We start from the raw sequence: 27600 nt of genomic DNA, 5'->3' as shown, positions 1-27600 counted from the left end.
AAAACATGTAATTAAGAACGTGAATAGAAGTCTTAAAGCGCCACTTAGTTACCCTGTATTAAGATATTTTACGTTCTTTTTAAGTTTGCTTATAACTTTTCACATTAAGAATTGTCTTGAGCCCAAACCAATTCCACAACTGGATGGGCTGCAGATCAGACTCTCTAGAAATTGCTGACATTGCGCATTTATTACCCAAAACTTGCTCCTTTTAACAACCTGACCACATTGACCCTGGGGTTACAGGGTATTAGTTTTCCCGTGCTGCCCATTTCTATTTGGCCACAGATGATTTAATGCAATTATCAGCTTAGAAGCCATTAGTGGACTACAAGCTTTTGCTATATGCTCAGCATTTTCAGTAATAAGACTGTATTAGGGAGTGGGCACATTGGGTAGCAGTTTTTCCATAGTACTTATCTGCGTAACAGCACTAGAACATAAGTGCCGATCCCATATGTGGCATCACTTTACGTTGTCTCCAAGTGTTTAGCAACTAATTATAAAATAATCTATTAATCACCACAATTATATTTCTTCTGAAACAGAAATGCAGCCCATGGATTCTCTTTGATCCAAGTGGACAGTACGAATGTGGCCATGAGGGAGATCCTGGAAAAAGCTCTGAGAAGAAGGAGAGGGTCGCAGAGAAACTCAGGTAAGTCTTCAGGTTTGTGAATGATTTTCAGGCTTAACGCCCTATTACACCGGTCGATTTTGGCCGGTGCAGCGAGCGCCGATCACCGAGACATCTTTGATCAGCACTCGTTTGCTCCTGTCACAAGGAGCTATGGATGGGGACGAGCGGTCGTTACTCCGATCGTTCGTCACCATACATTATTATCATGTCGGCAGCGCGTCTCCCGGTTTACACAGGGTGATGTGCTGCCGACAACAATACTATTTAACTTTTTTTAAATGATACGATCAGCAGATCATCAAGCGTTTGCTCGTTCATCTGCTGATCGCTGCCGCGTTTACACAGGGCAATTATCGGCAACCAGCGTTCTATGAATGCTTGTCTGACCGATAATCGTCCAGTGTAAAACCCCGGTTATTCAAGAGCTGCCTATACAAACTCAATGTCCTGCCTTTCGGTCCGTGTTTGGGGCAAAGTAGAACAAAAAAGAGGATCGGCTGAAGAAATCCAACATGTTTGACACTATCGGGAAAGAGTGTTACTAAAGATGTCCAGCAGCTGCTTATTCCTCCTATGTCTATTCACCTTGAGTTACAGAATCTCTAAGCTTTCTCACCTAGAAATGCGTGTGAATTTAGTTTTACAAACTTTGTATAACTTGGTGTTGACATACGCCGGCCATCAGGGCCGCCATCAGGGGGGTATTAGGGGTAGTAGTGTAGGGGGCCCGGCCAAACTTAATTGAAAGGGGGGCCCGGCAACTGCCGCGACTTGCCTTTGGTAGAAAAAAACAGGCCCCTGCAATGGGGCCTGTTTTTTTCACCAAAACAATGTCGTGAGCTGTGGGCCCCCCTCTCGTGAAACACCGCCGTGAGCTGCGGGCCCCCCTCTTATCACCGCCGCGAAACACCGCCCGCTTGCGCGCGTACACGCGCGAACCGCCCGCAACACAAGATATAGGGGGAAGGACAGCCACACTGGACAGCGGCGCAGTCTACTTACCTGCTGGCCCGCCTCCGACTCGTCCTCCTCGTCCGACTCCGCCTCCTCGTCCTTGTCCTCCTCGTTCGACTCCGCCTCCTCGTCCGACTCCGCCTCCTCGTCCGACTCCGCCTCCTCCTCTTTCTCCAGAGCGTGGCTGCGTAAGGAGAGGGGGAGGAGTCTAGTTGTTGCGCGGCGGCAGTTCTACGATCCCCGCCATTTTCTGGAGCCTGGAGGTGAAGGACGACATCTGGACCGAAGACATCGCCTGAAGAGGACTGGAGTGGGAGCAGCTCTTCTGACACGGTGAGTAAAGTGTCTCAAAGTGCTGTTTATGTATGGCCCTGTTCACACAGAGTATTTTGCAGGCCGAAAAAATCTGCCTCAAAATCCCTTAAAGAATTTTGAGGCAGATTTTGACCTGCCCACACTATCTTTCCGCGTTTTTTGCTGCGTTTTTTGCCCGCTGCGATTGAGGACAGCAGACAAAAAACGCAGCGAAAAATGCATTTTCTGCCTCCCATTGATTTCGATGGCAGGTCAGAGGCGGAACCGCGGCAAGAAAGGACGTGCTGCTTTTTCTTTTTTCCGCGACTGGCTCCCATTGATTTCAGATTAAATCAATGGGAGGCGGTTTTGGAAGTTGTTTGGTGCTGATTCTGACGCAGTGTCCGAGTCAATATCAAGGCCCAAAAACTCTGTGAACTGGGCCTTATTGTTAGGGCTTATTCAGACGAACGTGTAATACATCCGTGCAACGCGCGTGATTTTCACGTGCCTCGCACGGACCTGTGTTACTCTATGGGGCCGTGCAGACTGTCAGTTATTTTCACGCAGCGTGTGTCCGTGTGTCTGCTGCGTAAAACTCACGACATGTCCGATATTTGTGCATTGTTCGCGCATCACGCACCCATTGAAGTCAATGGGTGCGTGAAAATCACGCCCAGCACTTCCGCAGCCGTATAAACTATGAATGAAAACAGAAAAGCACCGCGTGCTACAAACATACAAACAGAGTGTCATAATGATGGCGGCTGCGCGAAAATCACGCAGCCGCGCATCATACGCTGCTGACACACGGAGCGGTTATGACCTTTTGCATGCGCTAAACGCCACGTTTTTGCGTACACAAAAAGCACACGCTTGTGTGAATCCGGCCTTAGGGTAGGAACACACTAGGCATGAACACTGCGGATTTTATGCAACACATTTTATTGTGGAAAATCCGCAGCGTATCACAGTCGCAGCAGAGTGGATGAGATTTAAACAAATCTCATTCACACGCTGCAAAAAAAATGGACCTGCAGTGTGACTTTTTAAGCCGCAGCATGTCAATGTATTCTGTGGAATCGCTGCTCCTCTGTTGCGGAAATGCTGCGGTTCTGCCGCAAAAATCACACATGAGAAAAAAAAAGGTACTTTTTTACATTTATAAAAAAGTTTAGACTTACCCCTGCCGTAGTCCTGGTGACGCGATCCTCTATTCTTAGCGCAGCCTGGCCTCCTGTCATGACGTTTCATCCCATGTGACTGCTGCAGCGGTCACATGGTCTACAGCGTCATCCCAGGAGGCGGGGCTACGTTCAGAAGAGAGAGATGCGTCACCTAAACTACGGCCGGGGCAAGTCTAAACTTTTTTTTCCCTGCAGGATTCCCGCAGCGGACACGCCTCACGAAACCTGAGCCACTATTTGGTGCGGTTTTGCTGGCGGAATTCCCTGCGGCTACCGGGGCGGATAAGCTGTGGAGTTTTACTCAGCATATCCGCCTAGTGTGTCCCTTATGATGTCGCTCCTGGAGCTGCTGCCGGTCTCTAAATAGGCAGTTGGTCCAGTAGAATTTGGAATTATTTTTTCTTGTGAACCAGCTTAAAAAAATACAAAACTTTTGTGTTAGGGCCTGTTCACATCACCGTTCGCTTCCGCTCCGGGGTTCCGTCTGAGGTTTCTGTTGGGTGAACCCCGCAACGGAAAGTGAAAGTGACAGCACAGCTTCCGTTTCAGTCACCATTGATCTCAATGGTGACGGAAACATCGCTAATGGTTTCCGTTCGTCACCATTCCGGCAGGTTTTCGGACGGAATCAATAGCGTAGTCGACTGCGCTAATGGTGACGGAAACGGAAGCTGTCACTTTCACTTTCCGTTGCGGGGTTCACCCGGCGGAAACCTCAGACGGAACGGAAGCCAACGGTGATGTGAACAGGCCCTAACACAAAAGTTTTGTGTTTTTTTAAGCTGGTTCACAAAAAAAAATAATTCCAAATTCTACTGAACCAACTGCCTATTTCGAGACCGGCAGCAGCTCCAGGAGCGACATCATAAGGGACACACTAGGCGGATATGCTGAGTAAAACTACACAGCTTATCCGCCCCCGGTAGCCGCAGGGAATTCCGCCAGCAAAACCGCACCAAATAGTGGCGCAGGTTTCGTGAGGCGTGTCCGCTGCGGGAATCCTGCAGGGAAAAAAAAGTTTCGACTTACCCCGGCCGTAGTCCTGGTGACGCATCTCTCTCTCTTCTGAACGTAGCCCCGCCTCCTGGGATGACGCTGTAGACCATGTGACCTGCAGCAGTCACATGGGATGAAACGTCATGACAGGAGGCCGGGCTGCGCTAAGAATAGAGGATCGCGTCACCAGGACTACGGCCGGGGCAAGTCTAAACTTTTTTATAAATGTAAAAAAGTACCTTTTTTTTTTCTCATGTGTGATTTTTGCGGCAGAACCGCAGCATTTCCGCAACAGAGGAGCAGCGATTCCACAGAATACATTGACATGCTGCGGCTTAAAAAGTCACACTGCAGGTCCATTATTTTTGCAGCGTGTGAATGAGATTTGTTCATATCTCATCCACTCGGCTGCGACTGTGATACGCTGCGTATTTTCCACAATAAAATGTCTTGCATAAAATCCGCAGTGTTCATGCCTAGTGTGTTCCTACCCTAAGGCCGGATTCACACAAGCGTGTGCTTTTTGTGTGCGCAAAAACGTGGCGTTTAGCGCATGCAAAAGGTCCATAACAGCTCTGTGTGTCAGCAGCGTATGATGCGCGGCTGCGTGATTTTCGCGCAGCCGCCATCATTATGACACTCTGTTTGTATGTTTGTAGCACGTGGTGCTTTTCTGTTTTCATTCATAGTTTATACGGCTGCGGAAGTGCTGGGCGTGATTTTCACGCACCCATTGACTTCAATGGGTGCGTGATGCGCGAACAATGCACAAATATAGGACATGTCGTGAGTTTTACGCAGCGGATACACGGACACACGCTGCATGAAAATCACTGACAGTCTGAACGGCCCCATAGAGTAACATAGGTCCGTGCGAGGCGCGTGAAAATCACGCGCGTTGCACGGATGTATTACACGTTCGTCCGAATAAGCCCTAACAATAAGGCCCAGTTCACAGAGTTTTTGGGCTTTGATATTGACTCGGACACTGCGTCAGAATCAGCACCAAAAAACTTCCAAAACCGCCTCCCATTGATTTATTCTGAAATCAATGGGAGCCAGTCACGGAAAAAAGAAAAAGCAGCACGTCCTTTCTTGCCGCGGTTCCGCCTCTGACCTCCCATCGAAATCAATGGGAGGCAGAAAATGCATTTTTCCCTGCGTTTTTTGTCTGCTGTCCTCAATCGCCGCGGGCAAAAAACGCGGCAAGATAGTGTGGGCAGGTCAAAATCTGCCTCAAAATTCGGTGCGCGGTTCCAGGCGGTCGCGGGTGCGCATGCGCGGGAGTTTGCGGGTGCGCGCGATCGGTCGCACGGGCGGCAGTGTTTGACGGCCCCCATGACGACCCCCATGCTACCCAGGGCCGCCATCAGAGGGGGTATTATGGGTACTGATGTGAGAGGCCCGGCCAAACCTAATTGAAAGGGGGGCCCGCAGCTCACGACATTCTTTTGGTGAAAAAAACGGGCCCCATTGCAGGGGCCTGTTTTTTTTCTACCAAAGGCAAGTCGCGGCAGTTGCCGGGCCCCCCTTTCAATTAGGTTTGGCCGGGCCTCTCACATCAGTACCCCTAATACCTCCCCTGATGGCGGCCCTGGGTACCATGATATAGTGCTGGACGGAGTACCGTTAACAGACGGTGCCACGGTAGGGGGGCCCAGAAAATTTAGCTGTAGGGGGCCCTGATATTCCTGATGGCGGCCCTGCCGGCCATACATGGCTAGATTTCTCATTGACATTGATGTTTAGTGAGAGATCTGCCCATCCACTTGTTGGAAAACTCTTTGTGCGATATTGAATACTTGTAATATCTACTCCTATATGGTCCATGAATAACAATATATTTCTGATCAAATGACAACTTTCTCAATATTGCCCTACAAACTCAAAGATAAAATGTTATATAATGGATTAATAAGACCTACTATAATAATAGTACTCTGACTTTACTGATTCATTCTTTTCAACCACCCCACCATCACCAAAATGGACTCATTCTTCAGCCCGTCCCTGAATATATTAAAGTTGAAATAGTTCCAAAACCCTACTCCTTTCCCAACAAACAGTGTCCCATCCATCACAGGGTTTAACAAGCTATCGACAGGCGCGAGTAAAGGGGGAGCAAGTTTTTAATAAAAGTGGTGAGAGATAAGGTGGTGAAGGACACGGGAGAGCAATCTCAAGGCCTTATTCCCAGGGAGAGATAAGAGAGCCTGGGAGAGATCAGATCCTCATAAAGAGAGAGCGAGATGGAGAGGGGACAGGAGCCTCATTCTGCCGCCAACGTCTGCAAGCAATTTGGCTGCGCTCCAGAGTCTATTGTTCAACCCAGGCTGTGGGCAGCCTGCTCCAGATGTTCCAGCTGCACGCATTCAGATTGTGCCAGCTGACAGCACGCTGTGGTACCCAGCTCCTCTGGACGCCCATCTCTGACCGCTGAGATAGAATTAAATGATGATGATCTCTCTCCCAAGTTGGGAGTCAGAACTATGCATATAAATCTCCATCCCATCGCAGCGTGAGAAGTCTTTATCCATCATCACTCATAATGAACAAGTCGTTAGCGGCTGAAAATGGTCTGCTGGGCTGGGCTGCTTTTCCCCTTTTTTTCTTCTCCTCCTTTTGCCTTTTCTCTGTCTTGTCTTTTGTGCACTTCTTTTTTTTTTTTTTAGACTTAGCCTTTTATCTGGTGTATCTGTGAATTATCTCTCTCTGCTGCTGCTCGCAGGAAAGTGAGACCAGGTCAATTAATCACCGCCCAGGAACCCGCTGCCTCGTTCTTGAGTCTTTCTCAAGGTCGAGGCGAGTTCTAACTACTTCAGAGGCCAGATGCATAAATACAAGGCCAATCTTGCTGCTGGTGTCCACTTATTGCTAATGCAAAGCGCATGAGGTTGACATGGAAAGGCAAGACATTTCTGGAATCCCATGACTGTAACCTAAGTGTATAGCTGTAAGTTCATCTCCTAGAGCATACACAGCAGAATGGAGCTGCTTTCATTTATTTCCAAGATATCATGGAAACACCTATGTATTCCAATGCATCACTGGTAACCCCTAGCAGATTGTCTTAGGACAGCTCAGGGTGAAATCCTTTAAAACAGTTAGCCCACTGAGATCTTTATTGCTGGAGCTGATGATCAGGGTCCTAAGGAAGCCCCCTCCCCTTGTTGTTAATGCAATGATAACAATTGAGGGTTAAATCACTGTTGCCAGGTGGGGGCGTATGTCAGTGATATTCGCCAACAAAAGAATGCCTAAATGCTGTGGTTTTATTTAAAGGGGCTGTCTCATGAAGACCACCACTCTTTAAATAGAATCCAGCTCATCGTTGCGGGTTCAGCTTCTTTAACCCCTGGCGATCAGCTTCCCCCCCGAGGGCAGCCACATCATGTTACACGATGTCCCTGCAGCGGTTATTGCAGGGGAAATGTAGTTGTAAATAGCGGCCTTTCACCCAAAGAGTCATCCATGTAGTGCATGGATAGGCCGTGTGCAGGTTGGCTCTTCGTTCTGGCTCATAGAGGGGGCTCTGATTGGGGACCCCTCCCCCTATCCAGTCCATATTCACTGATTTATTAGACAATACCTTTACCAGGAGTATCTAGAAAATGACAACTTTTTCCTGCTAGCTATTTAAAAGCATAAGAACTGCTTTCAAAACTCTGGTACAATTGTATAGATTCCACACGAACAACTCTGTTCATAATACGCAGGATGTTCTAAGGCTCCGTTCACACTGCTGTTATTGCCACTCCATCTTGGTTTCCAGTCATTTTTAGTAGTAAGAATGGCATAGTCTGCAGTCTTGCCTTAAAAAAACCTAATAGACCCCATTATAAGTCAGGATTCTGTGTTTTCTTTTACATCCAGCCTAGCTGTCATTGCTCTGTTATAAACGGAAGCCATGACTCTAGTGTCTAGAGCCGAAGTCATTCGACATGACTTCCTCTAAAACATTGGAGCTTGGCAAAAATGCAATTCACTCTTTCTTTACTGCGTTTTACATTAGATTATCAAATATTTCTTATGCGCCACTTGCCCCCAGATGAGTGCCCTTGTGATACTATGTAAACACTTGTACACTTCATCACAGCCCACAGTATATCCGTCTATGACTTGTGTGTTTTTCTTGGAGTGCTACTTCACTGCATGGTCACTATGCTAGACAAAATTATTTTCTTTTAGAAACGTATTCTCTCTTAATTTATTATACTTGGCAAAAAAGAATATGGTAGACCTCACATCCGGTTAATGATTAGAGATGAATGAGCATGAACTACATCATAGGAGGAAATGAGCCTTAAAAAAATGTTCTAATTAGATTTCAGCATTTCTAGGTTTTCCAGTACTTCGTACTAAGGATACCGAAATGAAACCTCATCTATTCTTTTTGTATGTTCTTTATCTTTTTTTTTTTTTTTTTTTTTTTGATGACCCGGTACTTTATAAAGGGCAGTGCAACTACACGGGCCAATGATTGGGGGAATGGAACACTCAGTCCCGATCATCGGCCCGTGTAAAAGATCCCAGCGATCAGACGACAAACTAGAAAATGCTCGTTTGTCAGCTGATCGCATCTTTCATGCGGCCCTAAAAAATCTTTATCGGCAGCAATGATGGAACTGTAGGGAGGCAAATGTTCTTGTTCGTCCTCATACAGTTCAATAATTCCTCCATGTAAATTGAGATAAACGCTGATCCATGTGCTACATCGTCGATCGTTTAATGGTGGTGTAAAAGGACTCCTTATGGAGGATACACTCATTTACATTTTATTTACTAATTTCCTGTTGCTTATATAGTGCCAACGTATTCCGCAGCACGTCCAGTGTGGACATTCACTTTCCCCAAAACGGCACACATCACACTCTAAGGTTAACTGGCTTCCAATGACATTATCCATTTAGTATGTTTTTGTAATTTGGGAAAAAATGCCATCACAGGGAAATCGTACAAGATTTGAACCTAGGACCCCGGTCTTGCAAGGCAGAAGAAGCTAACCGCTGAGCCATGTTGCTGTCTTTTCAGAGCCGGGCATAGTGCTCCAGATTTCTGGTACAGGAATGGAGAAGAAACGCTATTTGCTTTATAAGGGCCTGTTCACATCAGCGTTGGGCTTCCATTCATCGGTTCCGTTCGACCTTTCCGTTGAGGAAACGATGACCGGAAAGCCAAAGGGAAACCATAGCTTCCGTTTGCATTAACATTGAATTCAATGGTAATGCTTCCACTGCAGTTGGTTTCTGTTCCGTAAAGTTTCCATTTTTTTCGTGGAAACAATAAAATTACGGAAACTTTACGGAACGGAACCAAACGTAAACATTACCATTGAAATCAATAGTAATGCAAACGGAAGCTATGTTTTCCGTTTGGCTTACCGTTCATCGGTTCCTCCGACAGAAAGGTCGAACGGAACAGATGAATGGAATCCGACTCTGATGTGAACACAGCCTAACTGTATGAGCCACGTTATTACCGTAAATGCAGTGCACAGTAACTATCTATGGTGGCTCCCAAACTTTCAGTGCCAGGCCAGAATGTTTATGCAATACATACAGTTTAAGTTGGGTTCACACCTGGGTGAGCATTTGCATTGTTCTGCTCCCTCCGAGGAGCAGAACATCGAAAATCGCAAAAGTGCAGATTCCGTTGTATGACAGACACCATCGGCGACCGACGGAACCCTTTGACTTTAATGGGTTTCGTCAGGGTTTCCAGGAGGGTGGCCGTGGATTTACCGGAAACAATAGCACAGCATGCTGCGCTATTGTTTTCAGTCGTATCTGCGACGGAGGCCTCTGATGACGCCTCCAAAGCAGATATGAACAGGCCCTAAGAGACATTTGGTGTTTGGTTTTCCCAGTTTTTTGTAAATAAAAGGTTCTGCAACATTCTTTTATAGGTTGTGCATCAATTCTTCCCTGTTTTAAAACTCTTCTTGCTGTTAATAAATGTGACCATTCTTTGTTTGCACTCAAAGGCTGAAAATTCATCCTGATATTGTCCTTCTCACACAGCTCCAGGACTTGTAAAGGGCTTGAGAAGAGAAGTTCTGAAAGACTTGTATTTAAACACTGATTCTGCACCTAAATCCTCATCAAAGCCGCTCACATTCCGAAACCAATGCAAGTGAATGGTATTTTTTTATACCCCATTTGACTGCTGCAGGAAAAAAAAGAACGGAAAGGCGACTGACTTAGCCCCATTGAATGAGAATGGGGCTAATCCACATGCGGATTTGCTAGAACAAAAATATAAGTGTCAGCTTAGAATTTCTTCAGCGGATTCTTTGTGAAATACATGACCGGATTGGCCATAGTTAAATCCTGATCGTGTAAGCATATCCTTAGGGTAGGTTCACACGGAGTGTAAATACTGCTGATTTTCCGCAACTAATTTAGTTGCGGAAAATCCGCAGCATAATACAGTAACAGCTAAGTGGATGAGATTTGAACAAATCTGATCCACACGGCATAAATGATGAGTGGGAAAAAACGCTCAGAAATTGACTCGCAGTGCGGTCTTTTAATCCGCAGCATGTCAATTGTATTTGCGTATTCGCTGCTTCTGTGTTCTGGGTTTTCCCCATTGAATTCAATCGGGAGGAAAAGCCTGCAACGAATAGCAAATGTTGCATTTTTTGGCAGCTGAAAAGCTGCGATTTCACCTAAAAGAAATAAATTTAAAAAAATCTAAATCGTATGCTTACCTAGAACTCTGTGACACCTTTGTCCAGGCTGGCCTCCTGGGCGTTTCATCCGATGTGACGGCAGCAGCCAATCACAGGCTGCAGTGGTCGCATGGGATAAAACATCATCCCAGGAGGCCCGGCTGCAGGACGTCAGAGGGTAAGTATGTGTAGTACGTGCAGTTTTCCGCAGGGGACTTTCTGGCCGAAAAACTGCGCCACAATTTGCTGCAGTTTTTTCGGCTGGAATTCCCTGCGGCCGCCAGGGCAGATACGCTGTGTACCATTTATGCAGCATATCCACCCTGTGTGAACGTGGCCTTAGAGGTTTAGCACTGTGTAGGTTTACCCGAGCTCTCAAAGGGGTTTCTAATCAAACACTTTTATGGCATATCAACTCCCTTAATGGCCGTTGGTCAGTAAGTGGTTAATAATTGCTAATGAAGATGGGAAATAGCTTTGTTTGATTTTTTTTGATTTTTTTAAAAAGGATAAAGGAGATTAATACACAATTTTCAATATGGAAAAACAGGCACATTTCCAGGGACAAATCTTTTAAGAGCATCTGTCACCAAAACCATAAAAACTGAGCTCTGTGCTTAAAGCGTTTTATACTTCATATAAACATGTATATGAGAGTCTGTCTGGTATTTGGATGTGATTGGTAAGGCCATGTTGGGTTCATTAATGGCGCCTCATAAATCAACAATAGAGAAGTCGTCCTTGGAAAGCCCATATGAAATAAATTAATTTTAGTCCATGTGCATTCGCTCCATGTTGTGGTCGCACAGTAGTACCTGAGTAGGACCTTCTATTGTATATTATATGTATAGCTATTATCTATAGCACATCTTAATACATTGCTTCACTTTACTTATTACATACTCTTTTATATCCCAGAGCTGCATTCACAATTCTGCTGTTTTGTTTTTTTCAAATACATAGTAGGGCATTTTGAGTTACTAGATCTGGTCACCAGTTCAGCACCCTCCTCTTTCCGCCAGAGCAGCTACAAAGAGCACTTCTCCCTCAGGCGCATGTCTGTGTATTACATGGACAGTTCATTGATTTAAATAAGCATTATGTAAGAAGTTCTAAGGGTTTGTCCAAAGCAGACAACCCTTTGTAACCGCTTAGTTGAGCTCCTTTAATGCATATATAGTTTTCTTAATATTGGATTACTGTACAGTTGGTATAAAGACACTTCCCAGAACGCAGGTCACTAGCTCAAGCTCTGTGCAGTCATTGTGCCAACAAGGATTGCTGTGAGATTACAGCTCTGAAGCCTGCAGAATTATGAATGTAGCTCCTGCTTACAATACAGGCTGTAACTCAGGATCAGTATACTATCAATAATGCAATGTATGAACTTTTTTTATTTAGAATACTTCTATATATAACCTATGAAATGGTGTTCAGTGAGGCATGTGCCCTTTATGTAAGCGTGTAGAATACATTTGTGTAGAATCACCCAGTAGCACCTGCAAAATATTAAACGTGTGCCCCCTGGTACCCTACGCATGTAAGTTCTGAACACAATATGCCACATAAACTATACTGTAAGGCCTTGTTCACACGGCGAGTATTTGACGCATTTTACGCGACGAAAAACGTGTCAAACGCATGCTTTAAGCTTTCCATTGACCTCAATGGGAAAATGCATTGTAGTGCATACGACGCCTTTTTTTACGCTCGCATGTTTAAAAAACGCGTTGCGTAAAAAAAGAAGCGTTAGGTCAATTCTTGGCACGTAAAAAGCGCCAAAAACACGCCTAATTCCAAAGGTCAATGGGAGTCCAAACACAAAACGCGTCATAAAATGCTGCAAAAACGCCTGTCTTTTAAAAAGCGCTTTACAAAAACGCTAGTGTCTTCAATACATTTACACTACGTTGTTTTGAGCGCCGTGTGAACAAGGCCTTAGTATCCTATAGAACTAGCACCTTATTTCACTTCTTGCGGCAGCCGCAGTCTGTAAACATGCTGGCCCAGGAATACTTAATCCTTTCAAGTACAAACTTCTCTCCGGGTTTAATTGTTAAACAAGGTCCCTCGCCAACATTTCTCCGGGGTGACATGAATTTTCCACAGGTCATGACGGGTTATTAAGACGCAGCCGTCGAACGCTAATACCTTTCAGCATAAATGAAAACATCTGTTTAGAAGTCGTGTCACAGCTGTCAGACTTTGCATCTTAAATTGTCTAAAGTGACATAAAATAGCCAAAAAATTGTCTGCACTGTTGAGTAAGCATATTATCTCACCGAGGCAGGAAATGGGAGAGTCGGTGATACCAGAGATCAGATGGCCGGCGTCTGGAGCACAAACGCTCCTGAATGATGAAATATAGCTGGAACTATTTCACAGCTGTAGTCTGCAATTACGCTTCGTATATAGGAGATTATGTAAAAAATCTTAATGGTGGGAAATGTAATTCAGTCTTTAAAAATCGCGACGGTCAGGGCATGATGAGAGTGGTAGTTTCACAGCTTCTGGTTGAAGACTAGAACATAGCAAATTGCTATTGCTTAGTGCTTTGAATTTTGAGAAATTAATTTCTATTCAGGTCTGGATGTTATCATGTTTTCTCCTTTCAAAAGTACTTCGGCCTATAGCTGGTCATACACATTTGACCAATGTTGGTCGGTCTCGGTGGGATTGGCCGACAGTCTGTGACCGTCTCTCCTGACTAGGTTTCATTAAGCTAGATTTTTAGATTGTAGAGGGGGTGCAGAGTGAGGTACCCCTTTTATGACGTCCATATGCCCTAATAGTAGAAATATGAGTTAATCACTGGGTTTAGCGCGGTTTTAATTATGTATTATCCAGTACATGTAATAAAACTCAACTCTTCTGACCCCACAAGCTCACTGTTCTCGTCATTGCTTACTTGATGCTACCAAAGCACCATGGTCTTTTTCCTAAGCGTAGGGTCTCTACTGGTAAAATAAAGAGTCCAGTTATATGGTCTGACATCGTTGCTGGAGGCATTTCTATACCTGTCATTCTGTACAGTGTAATCCTCCATATGTGAACTTATCCTGTATCTCCTTTATGTAATCTCTTCATCTTGAAATGGCAACATCTAATCCCTCAATCTTCAAACCTCATGCCCTTAACAAAATGACAGATCAGCAGGTTCTAGATAGAAGATCCTGTAACAGACCCCTATAATACACTTAACTGATCTTTTATATGTCTCTTCCCATGCTTACCTCTATATCAGAAGTCATCTGTATCATTACTAACCTATGTGTCTATCTACACTGAATGGCAACATTATTAGAGACACCCATCTAGTGGAGATTTGGACCTCCTTTGGCCTTCAGAACCGCAGCAATCCATTATGGCATAAATTACACTGTGTTGAAATCGTTCTGCAGAAATATTGGCCCTTGTGGACAAAATAGCTCCTCGCAGTTGCTGCTTAAGTGTCCATCTGCCATAGGGTATACAGCTGCCATGAAGGGATGAACTTGGTCGGCCACAATGCTTAGGTAAGCCCTTCTGTTAAAACGTCCAACCACAGGTATCAGAGGACCCAGGATGTGCCAAGAAAACATTCCCCAAACCATTACTCAACCTCCACCAGCCTGAGCTGTTCATACCTGACAGGAAGGGTTCATCGATTCATGCTGGGTGCGCCAAATTCGGATCCTCCTATGAGCGTGGTGCTACAGAAATCTGGATTTGTCTGACCAGTAGATCTTTTTCCACTGCTCAGTGACGCAATCTTTGCGCTCTTTTGCTCACTGGAGTCTTGCCTTTCTGTTTCTGTTAGACATCAATGGTACTCGAATTTATGGTCTGTTGTTACAGCTCATCCGTTCTAAGGATCGACGAGTTGTTCACTCGGACACGTTATAGCACCAGCGTTCTATTCGGCTGGAGTTTACTTGACTGCACCGCCTGTTCCCCAAATTTTTAAGATTTTCGACATCCTCCTCTGACCTGTTTAGTTGTCGAGTTGTTTACATCCACAGGATCCTCTATCACTGAATGTTTTTCTTTGATCACACCATTCTCATTATACTCTCGACACCGTTGCACGAGAAAACCCACACAATGTTGGGAGTTTTTTTAAGTAATGGCCCTGGCTAATCTTGCAGCGATGACCATGCCTCGTTCGAAGTCGCTCAGATCGCTTGACTTTCCCATTGTAATATGGGTTAACACTGAAACTGATCCACGGAAAACTTGTTCACTTTGTTTTATGCTGCACTCTGGGGTCACGTGTCTAATTTCCATACAGGGAAGCTCCAACCAGGGCAGGTGTCCCTAAAAGTGGCCATTTAGTTTATATGTCCCATTGAGTCTGTCAAATCTACTTATTGTCATGTCTCTTAATTTGCATTTTAAAGGTGTCCATAAACATTAGAAGAAAGTGGTCCAAACCCACCGATTTAAGCCAGACCGGCCGACTATCCAATGTTTACGGGACTCTCCCGACTTATTGGGCATGTTGGATTTCAGCATGCTCGATTCTTTGTTGCCAAGGGAGGTAAGCCACTGCTAGAGGAGTCTGGCTATTCCTTTCTCCCCATTGAAAAGAGCCAAAAACGGCATGCCGAGTGTGCGCGTGTGTGTGTGTGTGTGTGTGTGTGTGTGTGTGTATATATATATCACTAGAAATAGCTGTTAACCAAACTAGCGTTCACGGGTGTAAAGAGAAATTGAATAGTTGTCCATAGGAACCGTTTAGATTCCAAATTTTTTTTTTTTCAGGAGCCCTTTTGAAAATGAAAGAAGCGATTCTCCTCCACTTTTCCTTTGCACCAGTTCTAATAAATCTTCTCCATAATGAATTTCAGTTACATTTCTACTTCACCAACATTCTCCGTTTTTTAAAGGAACCTTAAAAGTTAAACGTATATTCCAGCAATATTTATCCATGGTGGTGATTCAGGTTAGATAGGTGGGGGTCAGCACTCTTGGCTATTTCCGTATTTCCTATAGAGTTGTATGGAGCAGCAGCGTGCAAATCCAAATCTAATATTTATCACCTACCCCTATGAATAATAGGTGATAAATGTTGATTTGGCTGAAATACCACCATTATAAAATAAGAACGAACAGTCTCCTATGGTTTTCTTGAGACATTGAGTTTACTTTCCTCCTTCTCTCCCTTTCGTTGCTATAGTCTGTGAGCAGCACAAGTTGAAAAAAGTATTTCTCCTCGCGTGATTCTACAATTCCTTAGGCACAATTAAAAGGACGATTTTCTCTGTACTTCATTTATAATGGTTTGTATTGTGTACTATATGGAGTCTTATGTGTATTATGTCGATGGCGCTCATTCTCCAATGTTTGTTATTCTGTTTCCTTTTATTGAAAACTTAATAAAAACAGAGAACAAAAAGAAAAAAGGACTATGTTCAAATACAATTAAATTTTTCCCACCCTAGACATATCCTCGGGGTAAGCCATAAATGAATGATAGACGTGGGTTGAGAGGGCTGACTAGGGTAGACAGCTGACTAATCCAGGCAGAGAATGAATGGAGAGGCGCGCGCCTCTCTCCATTCTGTTTTTTGGGGTTGCGAAAACAGCCGATCAGGCGTGCTTGGCTGTTTCCGCGACTGCCGTGGAAGTGCAAATTTAGTTTTTTTCCGCCAATGTAAAAAAAATGGATGGGGCATGCCACATTTGCTATAATTTGCACACGGACAGCCAAAGATGCGACTAGTTTATTCAAAGGCACGCGCTTCTTAATCGTTTACTCCAGCGGCGTTCATTCTTAGACTGGCATATGAAACACCAGTGTATTTAATTCTCCCCCTTAGTATTAAGCTTGCAGGAGTATGCTGCGGCTAATTTATTAAGAAGCGCATGCATCTTCTGCTGTCCATGCACCAGCAAGTAGCTGGCATAGATTTCCCCTATAATTGATGCCAGATTCTGGCATAAATTATAGTACATTTGTTGGGCCGGGGTGGCCCTTCCCACTAAGCCCTAACCACTTTTCCCAAAGTGCCGTAAACTACGTAAATGCATCGAAAGTCACAATTTTTTGCGCAAATTTCAACAGTTTTTGCATTTGCGTTTTACTTTTTTTTTTAATATTCCCCGTGTTTTTTTTTTTTTTTTTTCACTTTTCAGGTTTTCATGTGTTGCAAACTTGTCCCTACCATTTGTAAGGCTCCATGCACATGACAATAAAATTGCTCGTAATTACGGCCGATTCATTTCTATGGCCGACGGACACCTTCCCGTATATTTACGGGAAGGTGCCCGTGCTGTAGAAACTTGCCGAAAAAAATAGGACATGTACTATTTTTTATTTTACGGACTTTATAATGGGAACACGGCCCTTAAATACGGACCGCTGTGCCCATAATTACAGGTCGTTCTTACAGGCACGGTCGTGTGCATGGAGCCTAAGCGTTCACTGTATGTATGCATGTTTCTATTGATTGATGCAGGTGGTATTTTAACTTTAGAAACATGTAGCTGGAAAGGCAGAATCTTCAGCATTGGCTCGAAGAATGGAAAAGGAAATACCTTAGTGTTAATAAATTCCAAAATGAGGAAACTTTCTAGAACAAGGTCTGGCGCTGAGATGTTTTCACTGTGAAGTGTAAGTTTTACAAATATGGATGGTGACCATAGTAGAGGCAGAGGGAAGACACCCCGGATTCTGAAGTTTATTGATTTTTTACTTTTCTCGCCCCTTTCCGAAAGTGTCAAGAAATGGGTATGATTTTTCCCAAAGGGGGAGGGGACTCCACCGAAATGATAGATTTATCATTATTTACGCCAGACACTGGTGTAAGTTATGCCTCAAATCTAGACTTGCTCATAAAAGGTGTAGATATGCATTTCTGTTGTGCAGACAGCCAAAGATGTGCTAAATATATAAAGACGTGTGCACCTCTTACTATGTATTAATGCATACATTTCCTTCCGACATAATTTAAGACTGATGTTTGACATGCCGTTCTTAATACATTTCCCCCACTGTCTATTAGAAAATTGGCTATCTTTCCCAAAGCAACCAATCACAGCACAAGTTTCACTTTTCCACAACAGATTAAGAAATGAAAGCTGAGCTCTGGTTGGTTGCTATGGGTAACGAGGCCTGTTTTTTGTTAGACAGTTTTGAGGCCTTTAGGTTATGCAGGAAATGTAAACACAAATGGACGTGAAGTCCGGAACAGAACATCCATGTGTTCTTATTGAATATCTTATTTCAACTATGAGCAATAATATATAATGGATGCTCTCTTTACCACCATACATTATCTACTCTTCTTAGAAGGTTTTCCATTTTGGAACATGACTGTGGAGATTTGTGTCCATTCAGTGGGATGTTTAGTGGTGTTGTGTACTGATGTTGGTAGCTAAAGTGCCGGCTCATAGTCAGTGCTGCAGTGCATTGTATAGGTGTTCAGTCTGGGGACGATTTGGGCTCCAGTGAAGAAGAACTTTACTGGCTGGCACAATCTCAAGAGGCCATCTTTTATGGACCTTGCTTTGTGCATGTTTTGCATGCCATAGTATTGAATAATAATAATGAATGGCTATATGCTTAAATAGGACCTCTCAACTCTTCTTATTGTAGTAGATAATTGCATTACCCATGAAATAACCATTCAGGAGCATCTTGTGTTGTACCGTTCCTTTGTTATTCCTCCTGGAATTTATGAATAAATTGACAACTAGGTGTTACCATTCCCCTTTTCTAACAGGCATGTTCTTGCACACTATTACTGACCAATCAGTGCTGACCCTGTACGAATATACCCTATTGAAAAAAGATATGGTAACGCCCAGTTGTAAATGTATTAATACGTTTCTAGTAGGAATAACAGAGCATACCTCCCTACGTTTGAATCCTTATTCGCGGGACATTTAAGTTCCGCCCAGGAACACCTACAAAACCTCCCAGAAATGCCCATTATGGTGCTAATTTGAATAAGTCCTGCCCCTTTTAGGTCCACCTCCTGGGGCAATCCCACGTAAACCGGAATAGTTGAACGGTATGACAGAAAAACAGCATAGAATTTTTAAGAAAAGATGTTCCAGCATTGCTATTTCATGGGAATACAAGTCTTTTTCTAAAACAGACCTCTCGGGAGAGCCGACATCCTCTATAGTAAGGCTGAATTGGCGCAAATCCTATAATCTAACGGGTGTCCATGATCATTTAGAGTGTGTGTACTTTGCCTTAAAATATATTAGTCTCATGATATACTATTTCATTATTATATAAAATGGTGATAGGCTGCTTGGTAACATGAATCATTCGGATCTTAATTGCCTCTTTTTGCCTTTTTTGATAACAAATTGATGCTACAAACGAATAAAAAAACTAAAAAAAAAACTGTTTTAATGACCAAATATTCCTTCTCCTACGTAGCTTTATCTCCGCTTACAATTCCATGGTGTCTGTAGGGCATGTAGGAGCTGGTATTGTAAGTAAACGTCGAGGCATTGTACCACTATAGTCAGGAACGCTGCCCTGGCATTGCCGGGGCTGAAGAGTTAAGTTGCTGTCACATTAATGCCCCAAGCATTTCCCTGCATATCTCTCACCTCCACTGCTACATAATGGGAGCAAAATTGCAATTCTAAACATTTGAACTGCGGGTAACCAACACCTCACTAAACTGATCTCATTCAATTGCTTCAATTTAGCAGCAGGATTTTTCCCCCCTTCCCTCCAGCACATTACCTTAGAGCTGAGTGATGTTGATAAGGCCCAGGCCTGAAAAATTGGATCCCTGATAAGGGGTCCTGTTATCAGAAGGTGGTGGTGTGAAGGGGGGGCGCTGTTCCTCATTTCCATTTAGATGACTATTGATTATTTATTTATCCCGGCAAAGTGAGCCTCGCTTCCAATCTTATCTCAGCCGCCGCTTGTCAGCAGAAAAGAGAGATAGAGTTTACAGACATCACTATCTCAGATAAAAGTTACATTGGGCCTTTTCTTCCCTTTTTTAATCCTTGACTGAAAGGATAACTTTTTCCTCCAAACAAGAAGTGACGGCGTGGATTTTCCAGCGTGATTCCTGACAGCCGGCCACATGTATTTATTGCACAGACGCCCCACTTTTCTCATTTTTTGTGATTTTTTTATTTTTTTTTTGACCGGGATTGTCTTTTAACCTGTGTCTTTGATTCTCGCTGTTTCAGGCGTCACTGTGTTTGTCTTTTCATAAAAAGCTTGCCAATTCCAGTCTCAAGACAATGACTTGCTCATGTGAAATGTAGTCCGTTCCATTCTAAAGGGAATTTTACGCTGGCAGATTATCGGGCAGACAATCACGCATAGAACGTTCGTTGCCGATAATTGCCCTGTGTAAACAGGGCAGCGATCAGCAGATGAACGAGCAAATTCTCGATCATCTGCTGATCGTATCGTTTTAAAAAAAGTTAAATATTATCGTTGTCAGCAGCACATCTCCCTGTGTAAACAGGGGGACGCGCTGCCGACATGATGGTAATGTATGGGGACGAGCGATCGGAGTAACGAGTGCTCGTCCCCATACATAGCTCCGTGTGACAGGAGCAAACGAGTGTCAATCAACGATGTCTCGTTGATCGGCGTTTGGTGTAGCGGCCAATTGTCGGCCGGTGTAAAAGGCCCTTAACATGCTCTGTGTAGTCGCAACATGTCAGTTGATCGCCTCAGCTAATCACTGGCTGCAGCAGTGTCCTCACTGTGGATGGAACGTCACTGCTACGGCCAATGATTGGCCATGGAGGTCAGCTGACCTGTTGTTACTAAGAACGTCATGTCAACGCATATAGAGAAACCGAAGCGGCAAGGTACTCTCAAGACTTACGGCAGAGGATCAAAGTAGAATTGGTAAGGTAAGTGTGTTACACAGTTTGGCATTTTTTCCTTTTTCCTCATGTGCACAGATTTAAAAATTTCTGAAAACCTCTTTACAGACTAGGGTTGTCACGATACCAGAATTTGGACTTTGATACCGATACTCTGTATAGTATTGCGATACTCGATACCAAAATGATACTTTGCCAACAGTGATAAAAAAAAATTATTCTTCTATTTTCTGATGTGAGGCACATGGTGTGATGAATTTTGAATGTGCCTCACATTAATAGTATTTAACCTCAGTCATAATTGTCAACATTGGGTTAATGTGCAAGGTACATGATGGGGTTAACTACTATTAATGTGAGGCACGTGGAGGTTACATTCATCACACCTCATGCCTCAGATTAATAAAGTTAAAGAATTAAGTGAAAGAAAGAAGTTTTTTTTATAGTGTACACATCATAAATGGCGCAAAAAAATTGTTGTGCAGGTTATTACGGCCTCGCCAATGCCGAATATGTGTAGACTTATGTGTAGACTTATTCTAATGTTTATTGTAAAAAATGCGTATTTGTATTTTTTTAATTTAACATTTACTTTTGTTTTACTTTTTTATTTTTAAACTTTAATGTACTGGCATATATCTATATACTGATTGTACACAGGCAGTTGTTAGGACACACCTCAGTATGCCCTAACAACAGGGAATATGGTAAGACAGCCCTGGGGTCCTTCAATGGACCCTGCGCTGTCTGCCCATAAATGGTATGTCCCCCAATCGCGTCACAGGGATCCCTGTGATGCGATCCAAGGGGCATCCCCCTTCTCACTTTCCCCTGAATGCTGCAGTCAGCTTTGATCGCAGCATTCAGGGGAATAGCGGCGGAGATGAGCGGTTTCTCTGAGCTCCGCCGTTATAGAGCGGGGCTGCGGCTGTGTAATACAGCCATTGTCCTTCTCCTGACAGACAGTAAGTGCGCGCGCGGTCAGCATGCGGTGATGCGGCCGGCGCTGCACTAATGAGCACAGGCACTGAAGACAGAACATAGGGGTATTTTGTAGTGCGCCCGCCATGTTGTCTTTAGTGCCGCCGCTCAATAGTGCAGCGCCGGCCGCATCACCTCATGCTGACTCCGCGCACACTTGTTGTCAGGAGCGTGGCAATGGCTATCACATAGCCTCAGCCCTGCTCTCATACATTCATGTGTTACAATTCTAAGCTGTGCGGCGGCAATAGTATCGAAGCTTCGATGCATCGTGCATCCCTATTACAGATATATATTGTTAAAAATAATTATAAATCCTAATATTTTATGTGAGCAGGAAGGTTGGTTCTGATAATAAAGGTTTGTTCCATCTCTGTAGCTGGTATAGATCTTGCTGTAACTTTTATTTTAGGTCATTATGGATTAAATGCTACAATTATAGAATTTAACCAGATATCACACTAGAAAATACGTAAGTAGCAACTGGCCCTGTTTCACGTTTGTGATTTCTGTTTATCTTGTGCATCGGAAAAGCTCTTGACGTATGTGCGAAACGTGTCTATAGGGCTCCAGTAGGCCACTAGATTCCGCAAAAAAAAAAATTATATGGCATTTTTTATATGTTTCTTTTAATATTGGGAGACTATTTGTGATGTATGCCATTGTATCATTGTATGGCATAAGTCATGTTCTATTTAATAGATTTCCATGACGTATACTTTAAATGCCCATAAACTATAATGGTGTCCGTTAAACGAATACATCATGAGCGCGATATGACCCCAGTTTATGACACATCTGTTTAATATGTATCATTAGAGTCTATGGTGACGTATGCCGCTGTTACGCATCTGTCACAGCCTACGTTTAACATACACTAGGAAACGGTTCCTAATGTGTATGTGTTATGTTATGGCCAAAAACGTGATGTGAAGGGGGCATAACAATAGCAACAATTTTTTGGGAAAGTAATCCTTCCCATTTTTGCAGATATTACAACCATGCAAACCGCTCTATCCCTAATATGCGTAAAAATTATGTAAGTGAATTTATAATGAACCTTCTTGCAACTTTCTAATATATTTTGTGTTTTAAATCATCAACAAACAATTAAGATTTGTGCTTGCTGTCAGTGAATTGAATCTTAATATTTATAGTCAGGGGCTAGAAACTGTCCTGACACAATTCTAATCACAGCTACAGTGTATCAATGAAGGCAATCCTCTGTGAACTAAACACAGCAGGAGCAGAAATGTCTTCTTCAGCCTGGAGTCAAGGCTGTTTAGCTCCCAAAGGAGGGCTAGACCGGATAAATTGTAACAAACTACAAATGAGAAGTTTTAGGACTGTGTGGGTATTCAGTCTCTACAATGTTTCCATTCACTGACAGAAACCACAGACCTTGAGAATGGTAAAGAATTAAAAATCTATATTAAAAGTTGCATAATTTTTGATACTGTAATTAGGCTTTATGTACACTGGAAACCACTTTGGTACGGCAGGTAAAACTTTTCTTATTTTGACAGTAATTTTATTAGAAGAAAAATGGACAAAAGTAGATGGTCCAGCGCAGTCCAGTTTAAAATAGAACGTAGTTCCAATTTTATTTGGATGATTAAAACAAGATCATTCCCGAATGCAAGGGTGAAAATGTAGGTAAGGTGCCTACGCGTTTCAGACGTATACCACGTCCTTCCTCATGGCAGAAACAAAGCCATGAGGAAGGACGTGGTATATGTCTGAAACGCGTAGGCACCTTACCTACATTTTCACCCTTGCATTCGGGAATGATCTTGTTTTAATCATCCAAATAAAATTGGAACTACGTTCTATTTTAAACTTGACTGCGCTGGACCATCTACTTTTGTCCATTTTTCTTCTGTCTACAACACCGTGAGCCGTCATGGAGATCCAGGCGCAGAGCGCAGTGAAAATCTGCATCAAGGTGAGCTGGAGGATCCCTCCCACAGATTGTATAGTAATTTTATTAGGTTAGTCCCATAATTTCTTTTAATTTCACAAAACCAGGGGCATAGCAGTAGTGGGTGCAGAGGTAGCAGTCGCACTCAGGCCCTGGTGCCTAAGGGGGCCCCAATTGGCCCCTACCACATAAATTCACCTGTATTCTAAATAGTACATGGTAGGTAGGGGGACCTGTTACCGATTTGCATTGGAGCCCAGGGGCTTCTGCTCATGACCATTGTCCAACCTGAGCTCTGTTACTTGATGACGTAGACACTAAAAGTCCTCTTACACGGCCCGTCCTGGACCGTGTAAACGAGCGCCGATCAATCAGACAGCTCATTTATTGGTGCTCGTTTGCCCCTGTCACATGGAGCTATGGATGGGGACGTGCGGTCGTTACTCCGATCGCTTGTCCTCATACATTATTATCATGTCGAAAGCGCATCTCCCTGTTTACACAGGGAGATGTGCTGCCGACAATGATAATATTTTTCACTTTTAAAACGATAATGCGTTCGCTCGTTCATCTGCTGATCGCTGCCCTGTTTACACAAGGCAATTATCGGGAATGAGTGCTTGCCCGATAATTGGCCAGTGTAAAAGGGACCTAACTTTTCTAACAATTTATGCTAAACTAATAGTATAGCTGATATAGATCAACATTGTAATTTACTTTAATTTACTGTTAAAATGTAGTTGTTTTATCCATGAAAATTCTGTGTGAAATTACTACCACTAGGTGCCTCCCTTCCTATAATCTGCTATTTTGTCCCTGTTTTCAATCAAAGTCCGCCAATGGTTACAGAGCAGAATTGATGGCTGCAGAAGGTGTTGTGGGGTGGGGGGGGGGGGGTCTCTATTCACGATCTGTCCAAAGAAGCCTATGGAGTAGGGAACAGCAGAGGGGAGCAGAGCGAGAGTGAGTCAGGGACATATGCTACCCATACAAGTCTATGGAGGGGGAGGGGGAAGCAGGAGCGCAGTGAGAAATGCATAGACGCTGCATCTGCTCGTAAGACTTCGATATATCACCCCAGTGCTGGGTTCACAGCTACACTGCTCATTACTGAAGTATAATGTCCTCCATGCTTATGCAGCTTCTATATATGTGATAGAGATATGAGAGAAGGATTCTCCTCTTCTGTGTGTGCAATGTATAGGAGATATGACAGTAGTTAAGCTCCATCCACTAACTCAAAGACAGCGGAGAATTAGAGATAGAGCCTGCAGAGGGGAAAACTGCTAAATAATGCTGAGTACAAGTCACATAATGGCCATAAATAATGTTATTCCTCATGTACACACATATGGCAGCTTATTCTGAACAGTTAAGCACGCTTTAAGGTTGCAAAAGTTGTATAGTGTTTCTTTTATGTTCAGTATATGGAAACCTCGCTCAGAGCAATCCTTTAATAACAATGTTCGTGTTAAACGGCAGCATTACTGTATGTGCTCTTTTCCGGCGCTGAGCCAGTAGTTTGGACTTTGGCTGTGCGAGCCCATAGCTAAATCTGCTTGTGACCCAGAACAAGGCGTGCTTGTGCAGTAGATCAATCATTGCGCCCGGCTCTCTCCTGACGGCCGTATTACTGCCTCACATAAACGCCTCTCGCTGCCACATAAACAAACTTGTTTCCTCTCAGGCCGCTGACATTTTTAAGGTCTCTGTAAAGGGTACAGGAGGCCTGCGGGTCCTCTGCATGGTGTCACAGGGAGACCCCAGTCCAGCTCTAGCAATAAATGCTGCAAAATCGGAACTCCCTAGAGCCTGAGAGATGTTTAACCTCTCGCTTACCTTAAAAGTATTTGCTTTATATCTGTCCAGTGCAAGGCCCATTTTTTGGGACTTCTATCCCATAAATATGGTAAATATGGATGCTAGCACTACTACAGTCTCTTTTTCTGCTCCATTTAAAGAATACAGGCTACTATAAATTACGCCTGAATCATGCTAATGGTGCCTGATTTCTAATTTAATAAAGGGGAGTCCCTCATTCGGGACCTCTATCAATTACCAGGAGTGGATAACCGCTACAAAGAGAGACTCTCGCCCTGGTGGACCCAACATGTCCAAGCTGCACAGAGACAGCCCATTGAGTCCAATGAGTACTGTGTAATTCTTCCATTTCCCTGTGATGGCGCAGCAGGGAAATTGAAGACTTGCTGCCATTTGCCCCCACAGATTACAGCCGATCACTGGGGGTCCCAGAAGCACGACGACCTGTTAACGGCTTATTTTTAGGAAAGCCTTCTGACAAAAAGAGATTGTCCAAAGCAGACAACCACTTTTTATGTTGTACTTTCCTGGCAAGTTTTCTCAAATCCCATGTCGTAGCTTCTTAATTATATCTGTTTCTGGGAAATCTGGCTGTCAGTCTGTATGGCTGCTATAATTGACATCCTGCTTTTTGAGACTTCTAATCTACTTCGCAATGCTTCCCCTGATCCTGTATTGCTGCATAACTCAGCAGCTGTTCAGGAACTTCGGAAAGCTGAGTGACAACCCCTATGGGGGTTGTATTCTTGGCCATATAGTTTATTTCCCAGCTTTCCTGGAAGCAGATATAACTGATGGCTCAATAGTTTATTATAAAACTTCACACAAGAACTGAAGAATTTCAAGCATTTATTTAGTTTGGACCCTTTTTTTCATGGCGATTTCCCAGCTGCTAGAGGAATCTCTATGTAAGTGGTCTGGGAAAATGACACATTACATTGCCAAACTGTACAAGATCCAGTAGGGGAATATGCAAAGAAGTTTGACCCAGAAAATCACTCTTAATTCTCAGGTGATTTTCTCATTTACGAGATTGGGCTCTCAATAATAATAATAATAGTCGATAAATTGCTATAAAATTGCAATATTTAATTGAAAAGTATCAAAATATTTGCTTAAAGAGCACCTGCCACCTCTCCTGACATGTTTGTTTTAGTAAATAATTGTATTCCATGTGCAATATTAATTCCGGAGCATCTTTTCTTAGAACTCTGGGTTGTGCTGATCCTCTGTTATTGCTCCTGTCCATTTATTCATAAATTGACAACTGGGTGTTACCATCCTTCTTGTCAGTCTGTGTAGGGAAACACACCCAATTTGTAACACTTCGTTGTCAATTTATTCATACATTTCTAGGAGGAATAACAGAGGAACGACACAACACCGTTCTAAGAAGATGCTCCAGCATTGTTATTTCATGGGGAATACAAGTATTTGCTAAAATAGACTTGTCAGGAGAGGTTCCCGGTCTTCTTTAATATATAGATGGAAATTGTAAATTGCAAGGAGAATACCCTGTGACACGATCCAGGGGCATCCCCCCTTCTCATTTTCTCCTGAATGCTGCAGTCAGCTTTGATCGCAGCATTCAGGGGAATAGCGGCGGAGATGACAGGTTTCTCTCATCTCCGCCGTTATAGAGCGGGGCTGCGGCTCTGTAATAGAGCCATTTCCCCGCTCCTGACAGTAAGTGCATGAGCACGTGCGGCCGGCGCTGCAGCATCGCATCATCCTGACAGCGCGCGCTTGTTATCAGGACTCAGGAGCGCGGCAATGACTGTATTACACAACCGCAGCCCCGCTCCCATACATTCATGTGTTACTATACTGAGCTGTGCGGATGCACAGCTAAGTATCGAAATACATGAAATAACGGTATCGAACCGTTTGGGGATGCACAGTATCGAAACAGTATCGAAGTTTCGATGCATCGTGCATCCCTAATTCACACACCGCTCTGTACATACGTCCTGTAGTTGAGTGGCTGGAAATGGTATGGCATGAGGTGGCACATTGTACCCTTTGTCATCATGCTGCTTGCTGTTATTTCAGTTTTCTGACGTAAGCCAGGCTTACCCTGATGCAAAAGCGTAAATAAGCGATTACAAGAAAGTGTTTAATAGCAAAGAGAACATTTTGGATTGATCAATGCAAATTTGCCATTCTTTCTTATCACTGCCCTGTACGTAATGCCAAGTAGAGGGGTTCCTGAACTGATATGTTCACTGTGCCAGGGTAGCGCCCTTAAAAGTGTTGCTAAGACCTGAAATCTGTCTATCTAGAAGCCTAAATGATGAACAGTCAAATTCGTTGGAAAGTGGTTAGG

General features: G+C 43.6%; 1 protein-coding gene across 2 annotated transcripts in view; it reads left to right on the top strand.

Moving 5' to 3' along the window:
• MAPKAP1 (MAPK associated protein 1) overlaps positions 1-27600 on the top strand; it is a 141310-nt gene that overhangs the window by 67850 nt on the left and 45860 nt on the right. For both annotated transcript variants that reach the window (XM_075834215.1, XM_075834216.1), the window contains one exon: positions 549-658. In XM_075834215.1, the coding sequence (XP_075690330.1) occupies positions 549-658 (110 nt within the window). The remainder of the gene's footprint in view (positions 1-548; positions 659-27600) is intronic.

Source organism: Rhinoderma darwinii, chromosome 8 (genome assembly GCF_050947455.1).
Source record: "Rhinoderma darwinii isolate aRhiDar2 chromosome 8, aRhiDar2.hap1, whole genome shotgun sequence".
NCBI classification, from domain to species: Eukaryota; Metazoa; Chordata; class Amphibia; order Anura; family Rhinodermatidae; genus Rhinoderma; species Rhinoderma darwinii.
The sequence above is the reverse complement of the archived record's forward strand: the minus strand, read 5'-3'. Positions and strand labels throughout refer to the sequence as shown.